Source organism: Apus apus, chromosome 3 (assembly GCF_020740795.1).
Source record: "Apus apus isolate bApuApu2 chromosome 3, bApuApu2.pri.cur, whole genome shotgun sequence".
Classification (NCBI taxonomy): domain Eukaryota; kingdom Metazoa; phylum Chordata; class Aves; order Apodiformes; family Apodidae; genus Apus; species Apus apus.
The window spans coordinates 60,724,669-60,744,828 of NC_067284.1; the positions used below are offsets into that span (position 1 = coordinate 60,724,669).

Consider the following 20,160-nt stretch of genomic DNA (forward strand, 5'->3'; position numbering starts at 1 on the left):
CACAGCAGTATTCCCTGAAAGCACCAAGTAACAGTGACAGTGCCACTGAAGGCAATTTGCATAAGGCATGTTTATTAGCTCTGACACAGAGCACAGCATTTGCAAAGTGCTAAGGAAGAAGACAGCTGCTACAGCTCCCCTAATTACCTTTGCCCAGGCATCAACAGTAATTTATAATGTGGATGATATTGCTGGAGCTAAGTATGATCTAGATCCACACAGGAGCTCTCCTCTTCACTTTTACAGACCATGTGTTACATGTGAATTACAACTCTTCACACTGTTTCTGTGAGTTAGGTTATCTACTGTAAGCTTTTTTATTGCACATTATCTTTTTGCTACTGGAAAATACAGAATCTACTGTAAATAGCAATAAAATAATCACATCTTGCTACAAGCACAGGTCAGCAGGACTTGCTATTAGAAACTCTCCCATAAAACAAAACAAACCCCAAAAAACCCCAGACATTTCACAGCAGAAGTGAAAAATAAAAATACAAAAAAAGTATATAGAACAGGTGGAACATTTGCCTCACATATATCCAAATTCAATTCTAAGTTACTCCACTACTATAGGATTTTGAAATATTTACTGTGTTCAGCACCTGCTGTTTTGCTGCTAACCAAAATTTAAGATTGTACATGAAGTTGGACAAATGAAGATATTGTCAACAATTTAGATTAACTGCAGAAAGAGGATAGAACATTTTGAACAGTTGCAGCCTTGAAAGATCAAAAGCTTTTCTTCCTCCTCTGGCAGTAGCTCAGAACTGCTTTATTGACAACATTTGAAAAAACACAGATGCATGCAGACACATGAAACTGCAAAGGCTTAGTAGATATTATAAGCCCAATAGTGTACTTGAGTAAAGAAGTAGTAAAAAGAAATCAGATACAGCAAATTAAGACAGAAAAACTTGAAATTTAGTATGAGTATCCACACTGTATCTGTACTTGCATGCACTGAGAATAAAAATTACGTTGACTTATGAGACTCACTGTTACATCGATCCTATAGTTTGCTGATGCTTTGTATAACAAAATTAGCAACAAACTCCAACTTTCACAATAATTTAGCCCCATGCATGACAAATATTTACTTAATGTGGTCTCCTGCTCCCCTTAGTATACGTGCAGCATGTATTCTGTGGCTCTGTTGTTACACAATCATGTGATTCTTGTGAACTCAAGCTGTGAGTCACATGAGAGGATGAGACTTACCCAAGTTTCTCTGGAGTCTGCACAGATAAGACCTCACTGCTGCTTTCGTCAATGGGAAGGACACGAGCAATATATTCTCCACTCTGCTGGTAAAACTTATAAACCGCCACTTGAACTACGCATTGGTCACTGCTGCTTCTCAGCCAAGGGCTCAGGATGACAGGGCTTGGCCTCTCTGATGCATTGAGAAACAGAAACGAACCTAGAACAGTTGAGGCAACATGAAAGCATTAAGAACAAGAAAAACCCAAAAAGCCTCAAAAAATGCAGCTGAACACCTGTAATTTTCATGCTGCAGCTCACTCTGCAGCCCTTTCATACCTCCTAGACAAAGATTAGTTTTGCCAGTTAATTAGGAAAATTTGCCCATTTTTTATTAAACCCACTAAGGTCTTTCCAGGCAGGCAACATTTCAACTCACTTTTGGCTTGTCCAAAACAAAGACTACATTTAGATTTAACTCCCAGAAGAAAACTTACAAAGTGGAAAAAGCCAGAAGTATTAAGGGCAGGGAAAAATTACAAACAGAAACAATAAAATTCAATAAAACAAAAGACTCTTTCAAAGTTAAGTTCAGGCAGGTGATTAAGGAGTATTAGGTTTAGATTGTTGCTTTCCTCTGCCTGTTCTTCCTGGACTTCATCCCCATGTCTGTAATATCTGAAGTGTAGTCCAAACCCAAGTATTATGGCCTTGGTTCAGTAGGATCCTGACCTGACAGCTCTGAGATACAGATATAGATATAGATACAGATACAGATATGTGTGTGTGTATTTATATTTTCAGTAATACTTTATATCTATTTCTCTCACCCAAATAAAAAGCACAAATTTAATATATTTGATTTTGCTCTTCTATAAACATAAGGGTGCAGCATTTTTAAGTCATTAGAGTCAGGATAAAGGGCATAATTTTATTTCTTTGACAACTCATTCTAATGTATTCATTTTATATGCAGCTAATCCACATTAAACATTTCATTATTATTCAGTACATTGACTCCCTTGGTGTAATTCTATTTCAATACAATCTGAGGCTTATCCAGTGGGACAAAGGTAATGCCTTTTCATCACACTGTTGCTCATTTCAGGTAAGTCAAATTACTCCCTTTTGGCAGCTGACCATTTTAGCAATTTACCCTCAGAACAGGCACACCAAGATGTGGAGCTGGTAAATGAAAGGTGCGGTTAGGTAAATGAAAGGAAACAACTCTAAAAGCAAGAAAAATTGTGATATTCCACAGGTTCTAGCAAGGCTGGTCAGATAATCAAGACGACACGATTTCCTGGAGCATCCATTAATGATGCCTGTCTGTTAATACTTTAAAGATGCAGATCTGATTAACAGTTTAATTTCAGAGAGAGAGAAACTAAGGCTCAACAGAGCTGTAATTTACACATATTTTTAAGTGTGTATGCATCTTAGCAGGAGCAGCAACTTGATTTTGAAAATAAAAAGGCTGAATCTGCAGAGGAATGATCTTCTACTTCACTTAGCATGGCTCAGCTGAGATCTAGGGTGTCTAAGAAATCCTGTGGAGGGGCCTTGAAAGGGTCCTGTTCAACTTCATCTCCGTATTCAAGCTGTGGACCACAAGGTGAAAACCAGCTGCTCTGAGGTCCTGTGGTAGTTCACCTTATCCTAAAGTAGATCTGTCATTTGGTGGTTCCCATTTCTCTCCACTGAACTGAAGGTCAAGAACAGATTTAAATATCTCAATGTCAGATGCTGGTTTAGAACTGAAGAACTAGTGCTCACAGATTTCCCTGTTGAAAAAGTCTGATTTGGTAATTCAGTCTCAGGTCACACGCAGGTTAATAATCAAAGGGCTAAAAATGAAACTGGATTCCTGTCAAGCACCATGCTTCCCTTCAATACACACACTTATAATAAGCAGCATTTTTTACATAGTTGTCAAAAACAGTGTTCCTGGCACTGGCATGAAGTTAGTGACGTATCTAAAACTAGAAACATTTGTATGGAAAGAAACACACAGAAATATGCATGGTACAGCCTGCTCAGATGTAGAGGTTTGTAAACAGAGATAAATGTAGTTGCAGCATTTTATTATTTTTAATAACAAGATTCCTTTATGTGAAATAATATAATTTAATCCAGTTACTAACATAATAGTTTGATGATCAGTTTAAACAAATTTTGTTATTTTCAGTTATATATACACAATATTTTTGTAGTTCAGTAAAATAATAACTCCAACATATTTATCATCCTTCCCTGTCTCTCCCTTCTGTTGTAAACAAAAGAGAATTAGAGCACTAAATCTTGTGGCTTTAATTGTACCATCCCCATAAGAACAGTGAAATCTGTGACAGAAGGGAGCAAAGAGACTTCTACTGGTGGCAGCAAGACACTAATGGTTGCAATGATTGCTGATGGTAACTTGCCAGGTGCAAGAGTCATTTGTTCATCTCACTGCCTTGCAACAGGGAGTCAGATTTCAAAATTAACAAAAAGAGGCAGCTCTCATTCCTTATTTCCTTGCGGTGGTTCTAAATAAAGACAGTTTTCAAAGATAGTCCCTCTTATACCTTGACTTGGGGCTAGGTTTGAAACATCAGTGAAGTCTAGTAGTAGACAGGGCTAGCTGCTACAGTGAATTTGCAAGATAGTCACTAACCTCCTTTTCTAACTCTTTATTTACAGGCCTCAGACTTTGCAATTTTGGCTTATTACTTATCACATGGCCAGTTCTACCTTCTAAATTATATTGATAAAAGGAATACAGTTTTACCATGGTGAGGACTACCCTGGCACACTCTCCCAGGATGCCAGGAGGAACAGCCCCACACTATACTGCTGTGAAGTGGTGCCTAGAAAATCACTCCAAAGGACACGGCTATTACACTGTGTTGGCTTCACCAACTACACCAAGTCACCAAGACTACATAGTCTTGTAGAAAATGTTCTTCTAGTGCAAATACTACAGATATGACCTTACCTTTAAAAAAAAAAAATATTTTTTTTTTAAAGGAAAGAATAAACAGAATTTAGTTCTTGCTTTCGAAAGCTCAGTCATCTTGTGGGTAACTTCCCTGTCTGCAGTGGTCTCTTTTTGCTCTTACTGCTCATGTAATCCATACATACTAAGGAAAGATCTGTCAGAGCCATATTTAGAGATGGTGGCATTGGAAGAGTTTCCGAAGTTGAAATAAGGGGTTCTTGATATGAAACCACAGGGAAAGTGCAGAGGCTTTGTTACACAGCAGATATACAAGATTCCTGTTTATGCACTATCAGTTACATCCACTTATTACAGACCAGTGAGTTCCTATAGTGATAGGGCTCAACACCTACAGTGTACATAACATCACACATACTCTTTTCCACATAAGCAATAGACTCAAAACTCCAATTCAGACAAACTCAATTCCATTATTTTGGTGTCTCCAAAACAGACATATCTATCAGTCAACTGCATACATACAGACACATACACAAAGACAATAACCCACTGATAAAGCCCAAATCCTTTCATTAAAGTTGACCAAAATCAATGGTGTCAAACCCCATAAAGGAATAATTAACATGACTGAAGTGACAAATTACACTTTTTGATCACAAGTCATTATACTTTTCCCTTCCCTCAAAGGCACAACCATAGCTTGCCCAAGAGCACCATTTCCAGGATCAGATTAGAGACTGCTACTCAGAAGAATTAAAAGATCACATGGAGATCGATTCCCCACCCATGCCAAGAGACAGAATAATTTCACACCAATGGACTTTCTGGGCTAAATTAGAAGCTATGTGTTCACTTGTATTTCCATTCAGGAGGAGGAAATCCATACAGCATGCTCTAAGATAACTGTGTAGACCTGTAAGACTTTAAGGTTCCATCTCTAATTTCATAGCACTTATTTTCTCCTATTAGCTTGCAGTTCTAATAAGGCTCTTAGGATCTTCCTGGGTGAATAGCAAGAAAAAGTACTGTAGCTTCAAACAAACTTCTGCTGCTATCTAGATATCAAGATATATAAGCTGAGATGAAAGGCCCCTTCATGGTACATGCTGCCAGTGCCATGCTCCACTGTTCAGAACTCTGTTTGCTTTTCAGAAAGACGTTCACCAATTAGTCATTTGAGGAGTACTTCCCTACAGGTTTTTAATTGGATTCTGGCTGCACATCACAATGGTGATATTAAGGAGATGCTGTTAAAATAATCACACTGTAACTAGATATATGGCCACAGATGCAGGCACTTAGCAATTCTTGGGTCCTGGGCTCATTCATCATCATTATCATGTAGAACCACATGGTTGCAGAGGAAACAGCATTCAGTGTTTCGCATCAAATACACCTGTTTTGCATTATATGACACAAAACCTACTAGCTAAATACTATTCCATGATTTTTAGAAACCTCTTGTCTAAATTGCAAATACTTTATTTTCCACATTCCTTCTAAACACAAACTATGGTAGAACTGTACCAATAGTGCTGTTCTTCTAATAATATTTTTCCTTACATTTTTAGTACCTGCAGTCACAATGAAATGGTTTTCCTGATTCTCATGTTTTGTGTCTGATAATATCTCTGGCAACTTGCTGTAACTCCAAACACATATTAAAAGATATTTATGCTTAAGCACAGGGAATTAAGGCCGTTGATGTAAAAGGAGTATTACAAGACAAATTAATATATCTTGCATGAAAAATTTGCTGTTTATCCTCTGGAAGCTTGCTTACAATATTTTAACATTCATGTCACAAAAAGGGAAGGATAGCTTATAAGCAAGATGTTTTTGAGATTAAGATGACACCTTCAGGTTATGCTTTCAGAACTAATGAGGTCACGGAGATATTTGTGAAGAAGGAAACTGATGCTAATGTACTATGCATGTACAGATACACTGTGAACATAGCACTTGTCCAAAGAAGCTTTCAAATGAAGGGGTATAGACTGCTAAGACTCAAAACCACACCAGCAACTAGGAAAAATCCTGGATCTTTGGCCCAACATCTGATACAGATGCACAAACCACCTGAAATGCATGCCGCCAAGAACACTGAGGTAACCCTAAGATGTTGAAAAGACAGAGCCATTGCTCAGTACTAGGAACCAGGCAAATTTAGTATCCTGTTTATAGCCCCTTGAAAAGCTGGTCATCTGATAGCTACCCAATAGCTTTGAATGCTGCCAACTGTTCAAAACCTAAATCCTTCCTAGTCAGTATCAGGGTAAACACAGTAAAGTGCCAGTTCAGGCTCTTCTCCTAAATAACCTTACAATGCTCAATGAGGTCAGTGCACCTTACTGTATACTTTGAGTTTTCAGAGGCAGCAGTCTAGGAAAGGTGGTTGCAACTCAAAAAGACAGCAGCCTGAGAAGCTACAGTGGAAATATGGTTTTCCAGTAAAGCTTTCACTTCAGAAAGTGTAAGGCTCTTCTGGGACAAACACATGGAGACAGCTCCTAACCTGGACTCGAGGGCTATGATTTCCAGCATGAAGTGCTCTTGTGTATCTGATATCACACAATCAAATAAGATCCTGAAGACATCAAACAAGGCAATGGGACATAAAGACCAGTTACAAAAGCAGCATGCATTAGAATTCATGAACTGGGAAGTTCGCATTATTTGAAAATAATATTTAGCAACACACTCAAGCCAATAATACACAAAGAGCAGACACCCAGATACTTGATACAAATTAAAGTGTTCCCATACAAGTTCAAGTAGATTTCTTCCCTAATAACCAAAGACTATAGCTTAATAATTTTCACTTACTTTCTTGAAAAGCAAGGCTCAAAACACAGCTATGCTGACTTAATTTGATCACAGTTATAAAGTAGCAATTTAACAAATCTTTGCAAAACCGAGAGATTACTATTCTGAACATAAACTCCACCTTAATACTAAAAGGATTTTCTTACCTTTCACATACAAGTTCAATACTCTAGCAGGTTAAATTAGAGCCGTAAAAACTGTTAACCGTAAACATCTGTTGGGGACTGTACAGCATTAAAAAAAAAAAATTAAATCAAGTTTCATGGTCTTTGGAGATGCTGACCAGAAAGAACATTTCCACTAGTATCACAAAACATCCCACAGAGCTGTTCTTTGGATTCTTCGTTTTATACTCAACTTCCAGATTCAAGCAAAAGTCTCATAGTGGGAGTTCAGTAGCTGTTAAAAGCCATGGAAGAACTTGGCATTACCTGAGTGATAACATTAAGGAAATATAATGTTATACTTTTTCTAGGCTTATTTATAAAGATTTTATAATTGCCTCATCAAGGCTCTGAAATGTGCTGAACACTAAGAACGTGAATAGTCTCCAGCGCCAAGTGCAATGTGACTCTATAGGCACCAGAAGACATGCAACATGCCGTACTTGCGTCTGACTTAAAATACATGAAGGTAACAGCCTTTGAATTATTACAAAATTTGGAGCTGAACAATTCTAAACAATTTAATTTTGGTAATTGGATGATATCTTACTTCTTTTGAAGTCTATTAGAGTTCTTGCTATTAGCTTAATAGAACCAGGATTTCACTTCTAATACCTAGCAGGTGCGTGAGCACGTTTCTCTAGATGCTGCAAGAGCAATTCAGAAACACTGATTAATTCATACTGGCTCATGTGGGCATGTAATACATTTCACAAATGCACACATTAAAGCAGACATTAAACTACTGCAAACAGCATGAGGCCAAGATTGGTATCAGAGCAGAGATCTGCAAGTCAAGGGTCTTTTAAATTACCTCCTATTCAAGTATTTTTTCAATTCCTAAATATAAAGAGGCAGGCAATAATCCCTCCAAGCAAAATAAAGCCAAATTTTGTCCTCCCACTAAGGCATCAGTCAGCTTTGATTTGCCCCATATGATTTCTCTCAAATTCAAAGACTTCACTCATATAAAACCTGTGATCCTTCTGAACTGCAGCAGTGCTATAGAAACATAACTTGCAGTTACAAAACACAGGAGTCCTCCCTTTCCTAACACTCTAGTCCCAGAAATTTTCCTTATTAATTTACCTCCTCTTAGAGGCAATCCTGAAGCCTTACATGTAGAGAGAGCAGCCTCCTAGCAGTGAATTTCACACAGCTCTTTTACAGGTTTCCCCTGTTGCTTCCCTAAACTCAGGTGTAGTGTCCAAAGGAGCACTATTATAAAACTTAAGTACTATTTATCAGTATAAATTCCAATAATCCCCAGCATATCCATAGGGAAAGCTGAATCCCACCACACCACTTAGCTTAGATAGAAAGCAATAAACACATTTTTCTCACAAAGCATTTTACATCCAGTTTTTCAAAAGGAAACAGTAAAAAGGAAGAAGATAACAACTAAAAGCTCCAGGTATGGCCTTCCATAATGGGAGCTAGAGTCAGATGCTGTTACAGCCCAATTCCTAAATGTGTCAGCAGTGTGTGCTCACGGCTGAAAAAAGTAGTTAATTAAAAACTTAAGATTTAATGCTGAAATTAAAATCTTTCCCAGACAATGACAAAGAAAGTTTAAATAATGCAGCCTTGCACAGCTCATTTACCAATAGGCACCTTCTGTTTCACTGCTAACAGAGGCAAATGGCAAGTTACTTTTGAGACTAGAGGATGGGAGAATCTTCTGTCATCAGAAGCAAGACAGTCAGACCTAAAGAGAAACCTAAGAGGAAGATGGTTCTGTCAATAAAAATAGAGACAGAACACCTGTCCAATACTTCATAGTGTGCACTGTAATTAAGGGGAGAGCGTGAAAGGAAGTCTAACACTGTGCCTCTAGTTGTCACTTTGCTCTCAAGTGTGCTTATTTGATTACACTCAGGAGGCTAGAGGCTTAAAGTTTAAGAAGTTTGATAATACTGTGACACACAAGAACCTGAATAGAAACGTGCCTGGAACAGAATGCACAGCTCACAGTTCAGTAACATCACAGCTCAATTGCAACAGCTCACAGTTCAGTAACATCAGAGACCACATTACACAAGTAGCAAATACTGGAAGAAAACCTACAAGAGAAGGCATGCAATTAAACCTATCTAGTGTAATCCTCCTCCTTTTTCATTCTGTGCCAGGATTAAACTCATCAGATAGAGGCTGCCATTACGTCAGCTTTAAGTGCACAACAGTCATAACTCAGACCACCTGAGAATCATTACATTGCTCCACAGTTAACGTAAATAAGATTAGTCTTGAGAAGATGGCGTATTTTAATGTCTCACACATTTTAATCTGACCTTGTCAGCCTCTCTTCTACATACAGAATCACAGAATGCTAGGGGTTGGAAGGGACCTCGAAAGATCATCTAGTCCAACCCCCCCGCCAGAGCAGGGTCACCCAGAGCACATCACACAGGAATGCGTCTAGGTGGGTCTTCAATGTCTCCAGTGAAGGAGACTCCACAACTTCTCTGGGCAGCCTGTTCCAGTGCTCTGTCACTCTCACAGTAAAAATATTTTCAGCAACCAGTGTTCTCTGCTCCTTGCCTGCCCTCGCGCCTCTCCCTGCGGCGGCCGCCCCGCGCTGCCGCGTGCTCGGAGGAGGCTGCCGAGATGGCCGCTTTTAAACCTGCCGCCGTTCTCAGCCACGCCCCCGGCACGTCAGCCTTCCTGTTCCTCTCAGGATTCCCGCTCAGACTCGGGTCTCCTCGCCCTGCTCCGGCTTCACCGTCTCCGGGAAGCCCGGCCCCTTCTGTAATCCTCAGTAATTAAAGGAGCAGCTCTCACCGCTGCCGGTGGCGCTGCCGCGTGCCGCGTACATACATATACATCTGTGCACACAGTATCAGGAGATGATTAGTTGGCTAACTCTCCCCAGATGTATCGGGAAAGGAGATGATCCTATCCAGAGCTTGTTGAATGCCTGATCGCATAAATCATCTTGTTGCCAAATCCCTGCCCACTCTGAGGCTCAGCCATCCATCCTTTGTCTCTAGACTCCATTCTACTTCCATCCCAAATCTGCATTTCAGTAACTCAGTTATCAGCTCTCCACTATCAATACTGCACAGCACCTTTGTCTGGCAGATCCCTTTACACTCATCTTTTAGCTCCAGAGCTTCCTTATATATTCTGTACTTCCCTAAGTAATAGTTGCAGGGATGAAAAGGGACAAGAGAGGCTTGGCACACCAGTTATAGGATGGAAAGAATTGCAGATGGCAGAAACTTGCTGAGGATCACTCCATTCTTCTGTGAAAGCTGCACTGGCTCCTGGTTCTCATTCTGCTGATTCAAAAAACCCACTTGACATTCAAATACAGGAAAAAAGCAAGCTTCATCCACACACCACTCATCAAGGAGAATACAACTGAGGGAACAAACTACCCTTTCCCCCAAGTCTGACAACGGGTTAGAGCTTCTCTGAATGTGCACAGAGAGGCTGAAAAATGACATGGCAATCAATTAAAGAGAAAGGAAGTCCAGGAGCTTACACATAAAGACTTTTCCCCAGAGCCTTGAGACCAGTTACAAAGATTTTCTCCAACAACATGGTTAAATTTCACATGTAATATAATATACATAATAATAATTTAACACTAATCAAATGCATACAGGACACATACAAAACAGAGAACAGTGTTAAATAAGTTACACCCAACCCTCCCTTCTTCCTGGGCCCAAATTACTTTGTTTCCAGTTTCCCTCCCTCCTTCCCCCCAGCGGCACAGGGGGACAGGGGATGGTGTTTAGAGTCAGTTCACAGGCTGGTGGTTCCTGCAGCTCCTTCCTCCTCAGAGACAAGGATTCCTTGTAATCCTTCCCTGTTTCCCCATGGGATCCCTGCCATGGGAGAGATTCCTTCACAAACTTGTCTATGACTCCTTGCCACAAGGTCAGGAGCAAGCTGCTCCAGCGTGGGCTTCCCACAGAGTCATGGGCTGCTTTGGGAAGAGTCATCTCCCCTGGTGCAGAGTCCTCCACGGCTGCAGATCCAAGTCCATGGGCTGCAAGTCTATATTCACCCCTCCTAGAGCCTTCAGAAAATGTTCCACCATGTTCTTCCATGAATGCAGGTGGAGTCTGCCATCTCGCCATGGGCTGCAGAGAAACTTCTGCTTGGGCACCTTCCTCCTCACCAACCTCAGGATCTTCACCCCAGCACCACTTTCACCTTTCCAGCACTGCCCTTTCTCCTCTCTTTGCTCTCTGCTCAGGTCTTCTGTCAGTTCTTTCATATGTTAATCACAGAGGTGCATCTACTGTCTAATGACCCAGCCTTGGCTACCTGACTTAGGAGAGCTTTTAGTAGCTTCTTACAGGAGCCACTCCTGGGGCCCTTCCCCCACTACTGAAACCATGCCAGAACCAAACCAGCACACTAGCTTCAATTGCTTAAGTGCCAACAATATTATTTATTATGGTAACATTCATTTGAAAGAGCTGGTTCCACCTATTTCTTGCAGCTAGCTCTTTAATTTAAATTTTCCCTAAAATTCTGGTACAAATGGAATGAATCATGATGGTTCAGGTGAAAATGTCCTGGTGAGATCAAATCTCAGTAGATTGGACTCCAGCTATTTGGTCTCACTTCAGTCCCTGGAGAGCCTTCTAGCAAAAGGAAGAAAATTGCCTGCCCACCACTGCCATTATTTTACAATAGAATCACTGAACCACTTGAACTGGAAGGCACAGGTCTCCATCCAACATCCTGCTCCGAGCAGGACCATCATCAACATTACAAGAGGGCAGCTGTGGCTTGTCCAGCCAAGTCTCAAAAGACTCCGGGCATGGAGATTCAACAGTCTCTCTAGGCAACCTGTTCTAGCATTGCACCACTCTCTGAGTGAAAGTCTTCCCTCAAGTCCAGTCATAGAACAGTTAAGGTTGGAAGGGACCTTACAGATCATCTGGTTCCAACCTTCCTGCTATGAGCAGGGACACCTCACACTAGACCAGGTTGTACAAGGCCTCATTCAAACTGGCCTTGAACACCTCCAGGGATGGGCCATCCAGAACCTCCCCGGGCAACCTGTTCCAGTGTCTTACTACCCTCGTGGTGAATAATTTCTTCCCAATATCTAACCTAAATCTACCCTCTTTCAGTTTAAAACTATTACCCCTTGTCCTATCACTATACCCTCCGGTGAAATCTGGGCCTCACAAACAGCAACTGTTACCACCACCTCTTACATACTGCTGCCAAGAAGAATTGGGCTCTGCTGCCTTTGTAATTCTCCATTGGGTGGTTGTAGGCCACCACTAGTTCACCTCTCAGACACCTCTTTCCAGCTTAAGCAAGCCCAGTTCCTTCCACCTCTCCGTGGGGGAGTATGTGCTGTGGGCCCCTGAACACACAGACAGTCCCCACTAGGCCCTGACAGTAATTCCATATCCCTGTTGACCTAGGAAGGGGAGCTGAGAGCAGACAGAGCAACCCAGGTGTGGCCTAACCACCACCAAGCAGGCTGGGATAATAACTTCCTCAGTGCTGGCTACCTTCCTCCTACCTTATTTTGGGATGAAGAGCTGCCTACCCTATTTGTGATTGTTTGGGTCCTCTGTAATCCTCAGATCCTCTTTAGTGGGACTACTCAGGCCACTGCTTCTTAGCCTGGGATGCTGCACTTGCATGACCTGTCCCAGAGGCAGAGCTTCTCACTTCTGGTGGCTCCGCAAGGCTCCTGTTAGTCCAATCCTCAAGTTTACCAAGACCCTTCTGGAGCAAATTTCTGCTATTCAGTTCATCACTCAAGCCCCCTGTTCTCTCAGTTGAGGATCATTTGATTCACATAGAAATTTGACCAGTGTCTCATCATGCAGGTCACAAATGAAGACACTGCGCACTACCAGCCCCAATCCTAGCTGCTGAGGCCAGCCTTGCTCCATGCTGGCTGCCACTGGCCATGAAGCCACCAAGCATTATTAGCTTCTGAGTTGAACAGCCCAGCCTGTTTTCCATGTGCCCAACAGGCTGTTCACCCACCCAGATCTCCTCAGCTCCCACATGAGAGTACTGGGGAAGACAGTGCCTGAAGCTTTACTAATGTCAATACAAAATACATGCATGGTCCTCCATTGCTCACACAGACAGTCATTTGGCACAGGACCATCAGGCTGATGACCTATGACTTATCCTTGGCAAATCCATGCTGACTATTCCCAGCTATTTTCTTGTTCTGTACCTGTTTGGGAATGGAGTCCAAGTGGACATGCTCCATGTTCTTTCTATAGACTGATCTGAGACAGATCAGCCTGTAGTTCTCCAAGTCTTTCATCTTGCCCTTTGCAGAAATGAACATACTGCTAGTCTTTTCAGGTTGTCAAGGACCTTCTTCAATTGCAATGATTTCACAGAGATTTTTGACACTGACAGCAGTCACCTGTAAACCTTTGGGTTTACACATGCCTATGGATTTGAATGTATCTAGGCTCTCTGAGTAGTCCCCAACTTCGTGACCTTCAACGGCTGGCTGCTCCATTCCTGAAACCATACTGCTATGTGGGAGAAGTCTTAGCCCGAAAACGCAGCAAAAGAAAAGCACTGAGTACTTCTATCTTCCCAGTATCATTGGTCACTAGGTTGTGTTTTCACCTCCTCCTAAGAATGCTTTAATGTGTACCAAGGAAGACCAATGGATCATTTTAAATACTTTTTTAAATAGCGTCCAGAGTCTCACTGAAGGCCAGCTCAAGAGAATGAGGGAAAAGACAGTTGGCACCTATGAATGGACAAACAGTGACAAGAGAACACAAGGAAACCAGTTGAACATGAGCCAGCAGTGTGCTCAGGTGGCCCAGAAGGCCAATGGCATCCCAGCTTGTATCAGGAATAGTGGGGCCAGCAGGAGTAGGGATGTAATTCTCCCCCTGTACTCAGCACTGGTGAGGCTTCATCTCAAGTACTGTGTCCAGTACTGGGCCCCTCACTTCAAGAAGGATATTGAGGTGCTGGAGCAGGTCCAGAGGAGAGCAACAAGGCTCTGGAGGGACTGGAGGGAAAGTCTTATAGGGATAGGCTGAGGGAGCTGTGGTTGTTTAGCCTGGAGAAGAGGAGACTCAGGGGGAACTTATCATTCTCTACAACTACCTGAAGGGAGGTAGTAGTCAGGTGGGGGCTGGGCTCTTCTCCCAGGCAACTAGGGACAAGACAAGAAGCCTGAAGCTGCACCAGGGGAGGTTTAGGTTGGATATTAGGAAGTACTTCCTCATGGAAATGGTGATTAGACATTGAAATGGACTGCCCAGGGAAGTGGTGGAGGCATCATCCCTGGATGTGTTCAAGGAAAGGCTGGATGTGGCACTTAGTGTCATGGTCTAGCCAATGTGGTGGTATTAGGGCATCGGCTGGACTTGATAATCTTAAAGGTCTTTTCCAGCCTTGGTGATTCTGTGATTCTGTATGAAAGAGGAGATTCAATCATGTTAACAGTGACCATTACAGCATGTGTATTTTGACATATTTCAGCTACAATACCAAACCATAATTTCTGTGCTTCCTCTCTTCTCTTTAGTGAGCTGTTCTTACTGTGATTAAATTACAAACCTCATTTCTGCAGAGGAAAAGCCTTTTCTTCTTATTCTGCAAAATGCCTATCACACTTTTCTCTTTTGGGCTCAGAATTCAATGAGCTGACTGGAATAATGACACTGTTTTTTCCAACACATACAACCAAGCCCTCCAATCACCCTGCAGGCAAGTACCCATGGGACTTCACCATGGGTTTCACATGAGTACAAACTGTAAAGGTTCAAGTTCTCAATGAATGCTATGGATGAAGGACTGTACAGCTCTTTTGCTCTAAAAACAAAAAACACAGCCAACAGGGATCTGCTCACTGAACAGAGCATGTCAATCATCTCACATGTTGTAATCCTGCCTTCAGCATGCCTTTTAAATCAGCACTACTTCTCAAGAGATAAATGTTTATCTTAAAAATAATAAATTTGGACAGCACAATGCCTAGCTATAATTGAAAAATTTTACACGGAATTCAGTTAAACAGCGCTAACCATTATACATCATCTTCTTCATGGAACCATCAGAAAAGAATACTTAAATGTCTTTGAAATGTCATCACAGCCATACCAAGCATTTCTGCCTCAAACTCAAACCGAGGAAGTCACATATGTTATGGCTCAGGGAGAGGTGAGTAGAGGTGAACCTGCAAAGTCGTACAAGGCTTTTCTGACCAACTACATTAACTTTTCAGTCTTACTGAAAATACATATTAAGAGAAAAAAATCAGTCAGACATCATTCTCTTGGCATTCTGCACAAATTACCTTTAGTTCACTGACATTCTAATTTCTAGAAACAGGCATATTTATGCTAAGAAGGTTACAGCTTGTGTATCTATCTTGGTTTCAATTATTCCATCATCTTTTCACTTCCCTAAGATACAGCATGAAACATAAATTGCATTCAACTTTTTTTCTGTTGGCTGTAGATGGAGAGAATAACTTTTAGTTATTCTTTTTAAAATATTATCTCCCTACTCTAGCAAGGCTGGAGATAATGGAACAAGGATTGGATGGCAGGGTGAATTGTAAGTGGATTGTGGCTCATAACATGGATTTTGCATAGCCCAGGTTGGCACTCAGGCGTTTAGAAGCTGCCTCTGCCTGACAGAGTGATATCAGCTGATGGTTTCAGTGAGTCCTCATGACAAAGCCATTACCATTATCAGTACTGAAACAAGCCATTTTGGAGAGGCGGTGTAAATGAAACTTGTGTAGTTCCTGTAATGCAGATGTACAGTAGATTTTGACTACTGTTGTATCACTCTATCTGCACTAAGTCCTAAATGCCTCCTAGTGCTTATCCCTATGGAGCAAAACACAGTGCATGTTACTTCTGAAACAAACAGGTACATCAGATAGCATGTGCAAGAAGTACAGAAGTGATTTAGGAGCCCAAAAATATCTGGCCCATGAGGCGGAATAGCTCACCTTAACACAACTATCTTTGCCCTCAGTTTTCACTTTGACAATAGGTGACTTACCTGCCAGTGAAGCACTGGTAGAAACACCTCATTTCACAAAGTGATGCAGTATGGTAAACCAGTATAAACTGGTGCAGTGTTTTATCCAATATGGTATAGATGAAAGTCAAAAGTAAGCAGAGTGAATTTAAGGTCCTTCTGGGAAACCACCCATGTTGTATTTAAATTCACAAAGGTCACTGGTGTTCTACAGAGCAAGAAGGAAAGATGTTTAGGACTTAGTTTTAATAAGGATGCTTCTAAAACTGTACTGTAAATCCCCATAATATTAAGAGAGGAAAGCTCTTACCTGTTATTTCACTTTTACATCATTCATGTATTGCCCACATTTTGCTCTTCACCTGCAGGTCAGTTTTCTTTGCATGACAATGCTGCCTTTCTTTCCTAATTGGAAGCATTATCACAAAGCTGCCAAAGCTGGTGGCAAGGCATAAGCTATTTAAATCCAGACAAGATTCTACTTTCTTTGACTTCAAATAAAACCTTATGACCACCTGTCAAATGATCCAAAGTTCAATAAACTCATGGGGTTTTTAAAGCATCACTTCTGGCCTTAAATCAGTCTGACAGCCTTCTTTAGAGGATGGAAAATAAACTCCCTTAGGAATAAGCTAGGGAAGGCAACAGTAAAAAAAGCTGTCATATAACAATGAAGAGCAAACAAGAGGGTTCTCCAATTTCTTGTGACATCCAGCCAGACTGGATTTACCACTATGGCTTTTCAATAAAGAGAGTCCTATGCAGTATAAACATGCTATGGGCAGTTATGAAGTGGTTGGCAGAGACTCCATAAAGGTTACAGAAGACAGCCAAGCTTCACTGAATAACTCCTGTTTTCCTTTTAGATAAGGCATACACAGTAAAAATACATCACTGACAGCACATCACTATGGAAGCACTAATAAATCCATAGGTATTTGTGCATATATGTCACCTTTGACAGCATTTGCTTTTACAGCTCCTGCAGGCAGTAATTTTCATCCTAACTGGCAACATTTAAATGTTTTTTATTAAACTGTTTTTTTTTAAGGAAAGGAATAACATGTTTTTTTTTCATTACAAATGCAGAACAGATCCTGAGGGGAACATTGCCAAGACTTTCAAACTGAGGAGGCTTTCAAACCATTTCCATCTTTGAAGATGAGCTATCAAGGTACTTAATTTAGTTAAGTCTCAGTACGGCTGTAGCCATTGTTCTAGATACAGTTGATAGGGGTTTTATTCCTTTAAGACAAATTCATAAAAGGAAACAAACAGTACTGCTGAAACAAAAAAGAAGCTGTCTTCTTTGGACAGCCTTCAATACTGAACAACTACCCACATTACTTTCTTCAAGAATAAAGGTGCAGTAGTCACTTTCAGCTCTTGGAATTCTTGGAATGGGAATTCTGAACACAGGCAGATGGAGACAAGAAAAACATTAGTGAGATGCATGACACCAGCATCCTCTCTTCAGAGCTATAATTCAGCATTCAAGCACAGACAGATGAGATAGGGAAGCTTAGGACCTAGGACCTTTGTGGTTTGAGACATCTTACATTCAAAGCCTCTGCCAGAAGCTAAGCACCCTTATGTGTCAGCAAAAAATAGCAGACCTGGCTCACAGTGGCCATTCCTTACTATCCTAGAGACACCTTGCAGACTGCAACCAGATTGCACACTAATCAATATGTTAGTGAGTCTTCACTCATTTTTTAAATTTGCATAGAAAATAGCATTAAGGCCAATGTGAGCACTGTGTCTCCCTTTATTTGGAAAAGGCAGACAACTAGAACTTGGTAGTCACTTTACATCACCACACAGCCCACAAAACCAAGAAAATGCTCTCTTGAGAAAATACTAACTTGGTACAGCTAGACAAAAAGCAGATTACACCTTCTATTACAGTAAAAGCATCAACTTTGTAGTAAACAAAACATACAAGGCCCAGATGACACAAAATAGCGTGGTGAGGAATGATATTCAAAGCCATAAAAGACAATCTTCATGGTCCTATACAGTTTGCAGTCCTCAAATTAAGAGGGCAATATATAGCAAACTCAATTTGATGCTATTGTTGGAAATACTAAAGGGTGTTTAGGTTTGATATCAGCCTGGTATTTGCAGGTTGCAACACCTTGTGCAGGGGAGATGAAGGCTGATCAAGGATCATGGTTCATAAAAACTTAAGAGCATAAACCATTATGAAATATAAATATATATATATAACAGAATAAAAATATTTCATATTTTCTAGGGAGCTTAAGTACTGGGTAAAGCTAGCACCACCTACATTATAAGGTACAGAATCATCTTGGCTTTATAGAAATAATGGTGACAATTTGTTCCTTGGCCTGAAGACTTCCAGCAGGGCTATCAATTTATGATGGAGTGTTTCTGTCATGTAGATAACTTCCCCAGTCAGAAACTGGGTTGCAGCTGCTATTTTTTCATGTAGGTCATCCTAATAGCTTGAAAGCTGGTAAATTTTGGCCTTTATAATTCAGATACTTTTATGCAGTACCTTTCCTCCCCAGCCAGTTGCTTAAAAAAACCACCAAATCATATCTACCTTTCTGTTTTTTTCAACGATGCACCCTCTCACAGGTGCTGACCCTTTCTTCAACTTAGCAGTTATTATTTCAGATGGATTAGGAAAACCTCTCCCACCTCTAACACTCAGCATATCAGGTAGAATTTAAGAGGATCTCAATTATAAGATAATTGTCAGTTTTAAAGGAAAAAGCACTAATTTCCTTTATCACAGTTGCTTAGTACCAGGGTCCACTTGAAACTAAAACCTTTACATAGTAAGAAAACAAAAAAATATTTCTCCCAATCATTATTCTTCTACAACTAGACAATTACCCTACTTCTGTTCTGAATAAAATCAATGTGTCTTCTATAAGTAAAGTAACCATTTGTGGGAAATGGTTAGCCCCCCTGGCAACAGCTTGCGACACCATTCCACGCTTTCCCTCTCCCTCATTGAGATTTACTGTTACACACAAAGTACCAGACCTACTAACTATACCACTCCTCACATGCACATAGCACTTGCTGCAAGGAGAGAACAAGGAAGAAGATTGCATACAGAGAATGCACGCATACTGGTTTTGATTTCATAGTAGGTTGCACAGGGCTATGTTTTGGATTTGTGATGAAAACAGTCTCCATAACACAGGGATGTTTTAGCTCTTGCTGAGCAGAGCTTACGCAGGGCCAAGGGCTTTTTGCTTCTGAAACTGCTCTGCCAGTGAGCAGGTGTGGGTGCACAAAAAGTTGTGAGGAGACACAGCTGGGATGGCTGACCCCAACTGACCAAAGGCATATCCCACAGCATATGACATTATGCTCAGCGTGTAAAGCTAGGGGAAGAAGAAGGAAGAGGGGGAAGTTCCAGGTTATGGCATTTGTCTTCCCAAGTAACCATTTCATCTGATGGAGCCCTGCTTTCCTGGAGATGGCTAAACACCTGCCTGCTGATGGGAAGTAATGAATGAATTTCTTTTGCTTTCCTTGTGTGCACGGCTCTTGCTTTACCTATTAAACTGTCTTTTTCTCAACCCATGAGTTTTCTCACTTTAACACTTCTGATCTTCTCCCCCACCCCACTGAGGGGAGGGGTTGGCATGTGTGGTGAGTGAATGTGGTGCTTAGCTGCCCACCATGCTTAAACCACAAAAGTCTGTAACTGGACAAAAGTAAAAATTTCCATCACAAGGCTACCACTTGTTGATGGGGTAAAAATACTTGGAAGACAGACTTCTGATGTTCCATTATTTGGGGACATTCTAATCTACCTCCTGGATTTGTTTAAAAGATGGAAATAAACACATTTGTGTACTGCATCAACCTATAACTGAGTACTGCTTTTCCTGTTCCGTGCAAAGGTAGTTTCTAAGAATATTTATCTATACATTTAATATTCCTAGCACATTGTGAGGATATATAATTTTAAAAATAAATCTGTTCTTTTTCATTCCAGTAAATCACTATTTTCAATTGACTCTCCTTACCTCACCATGCCTCAAACACTCATGTTGACAG

At 40.9% G+C, this 20,160-nt stretch overlaps 1 protein-coding gene across 5 annotated transcripts in view; it reads right to left on the reverse strand.

Moving 5' to 3' along the window:
* ALK (ALK receptor tyrosine kinase) overlaps positions 1 to 20,160 on the reverse strand; it is a 326,814-nt gene that overhangs the window by 156,746 nt on the left and 149,908 nt on the right. For all 5 annotated transcript variants that reach the window (XM_051612967.1, XM_051612966.1, XM_051612964.1 and 2 more), the window contains exon 4: positions 1,222 to 1,423. In XM_051612967.1, coding sequence (XP_051468927.1) covers positions 1,222 to 1,423 — 202 coding nt within the window. The remainder of the gene's footprint in view (positions 1 to 1,221; positions 1,424 to 20,160) is intronic.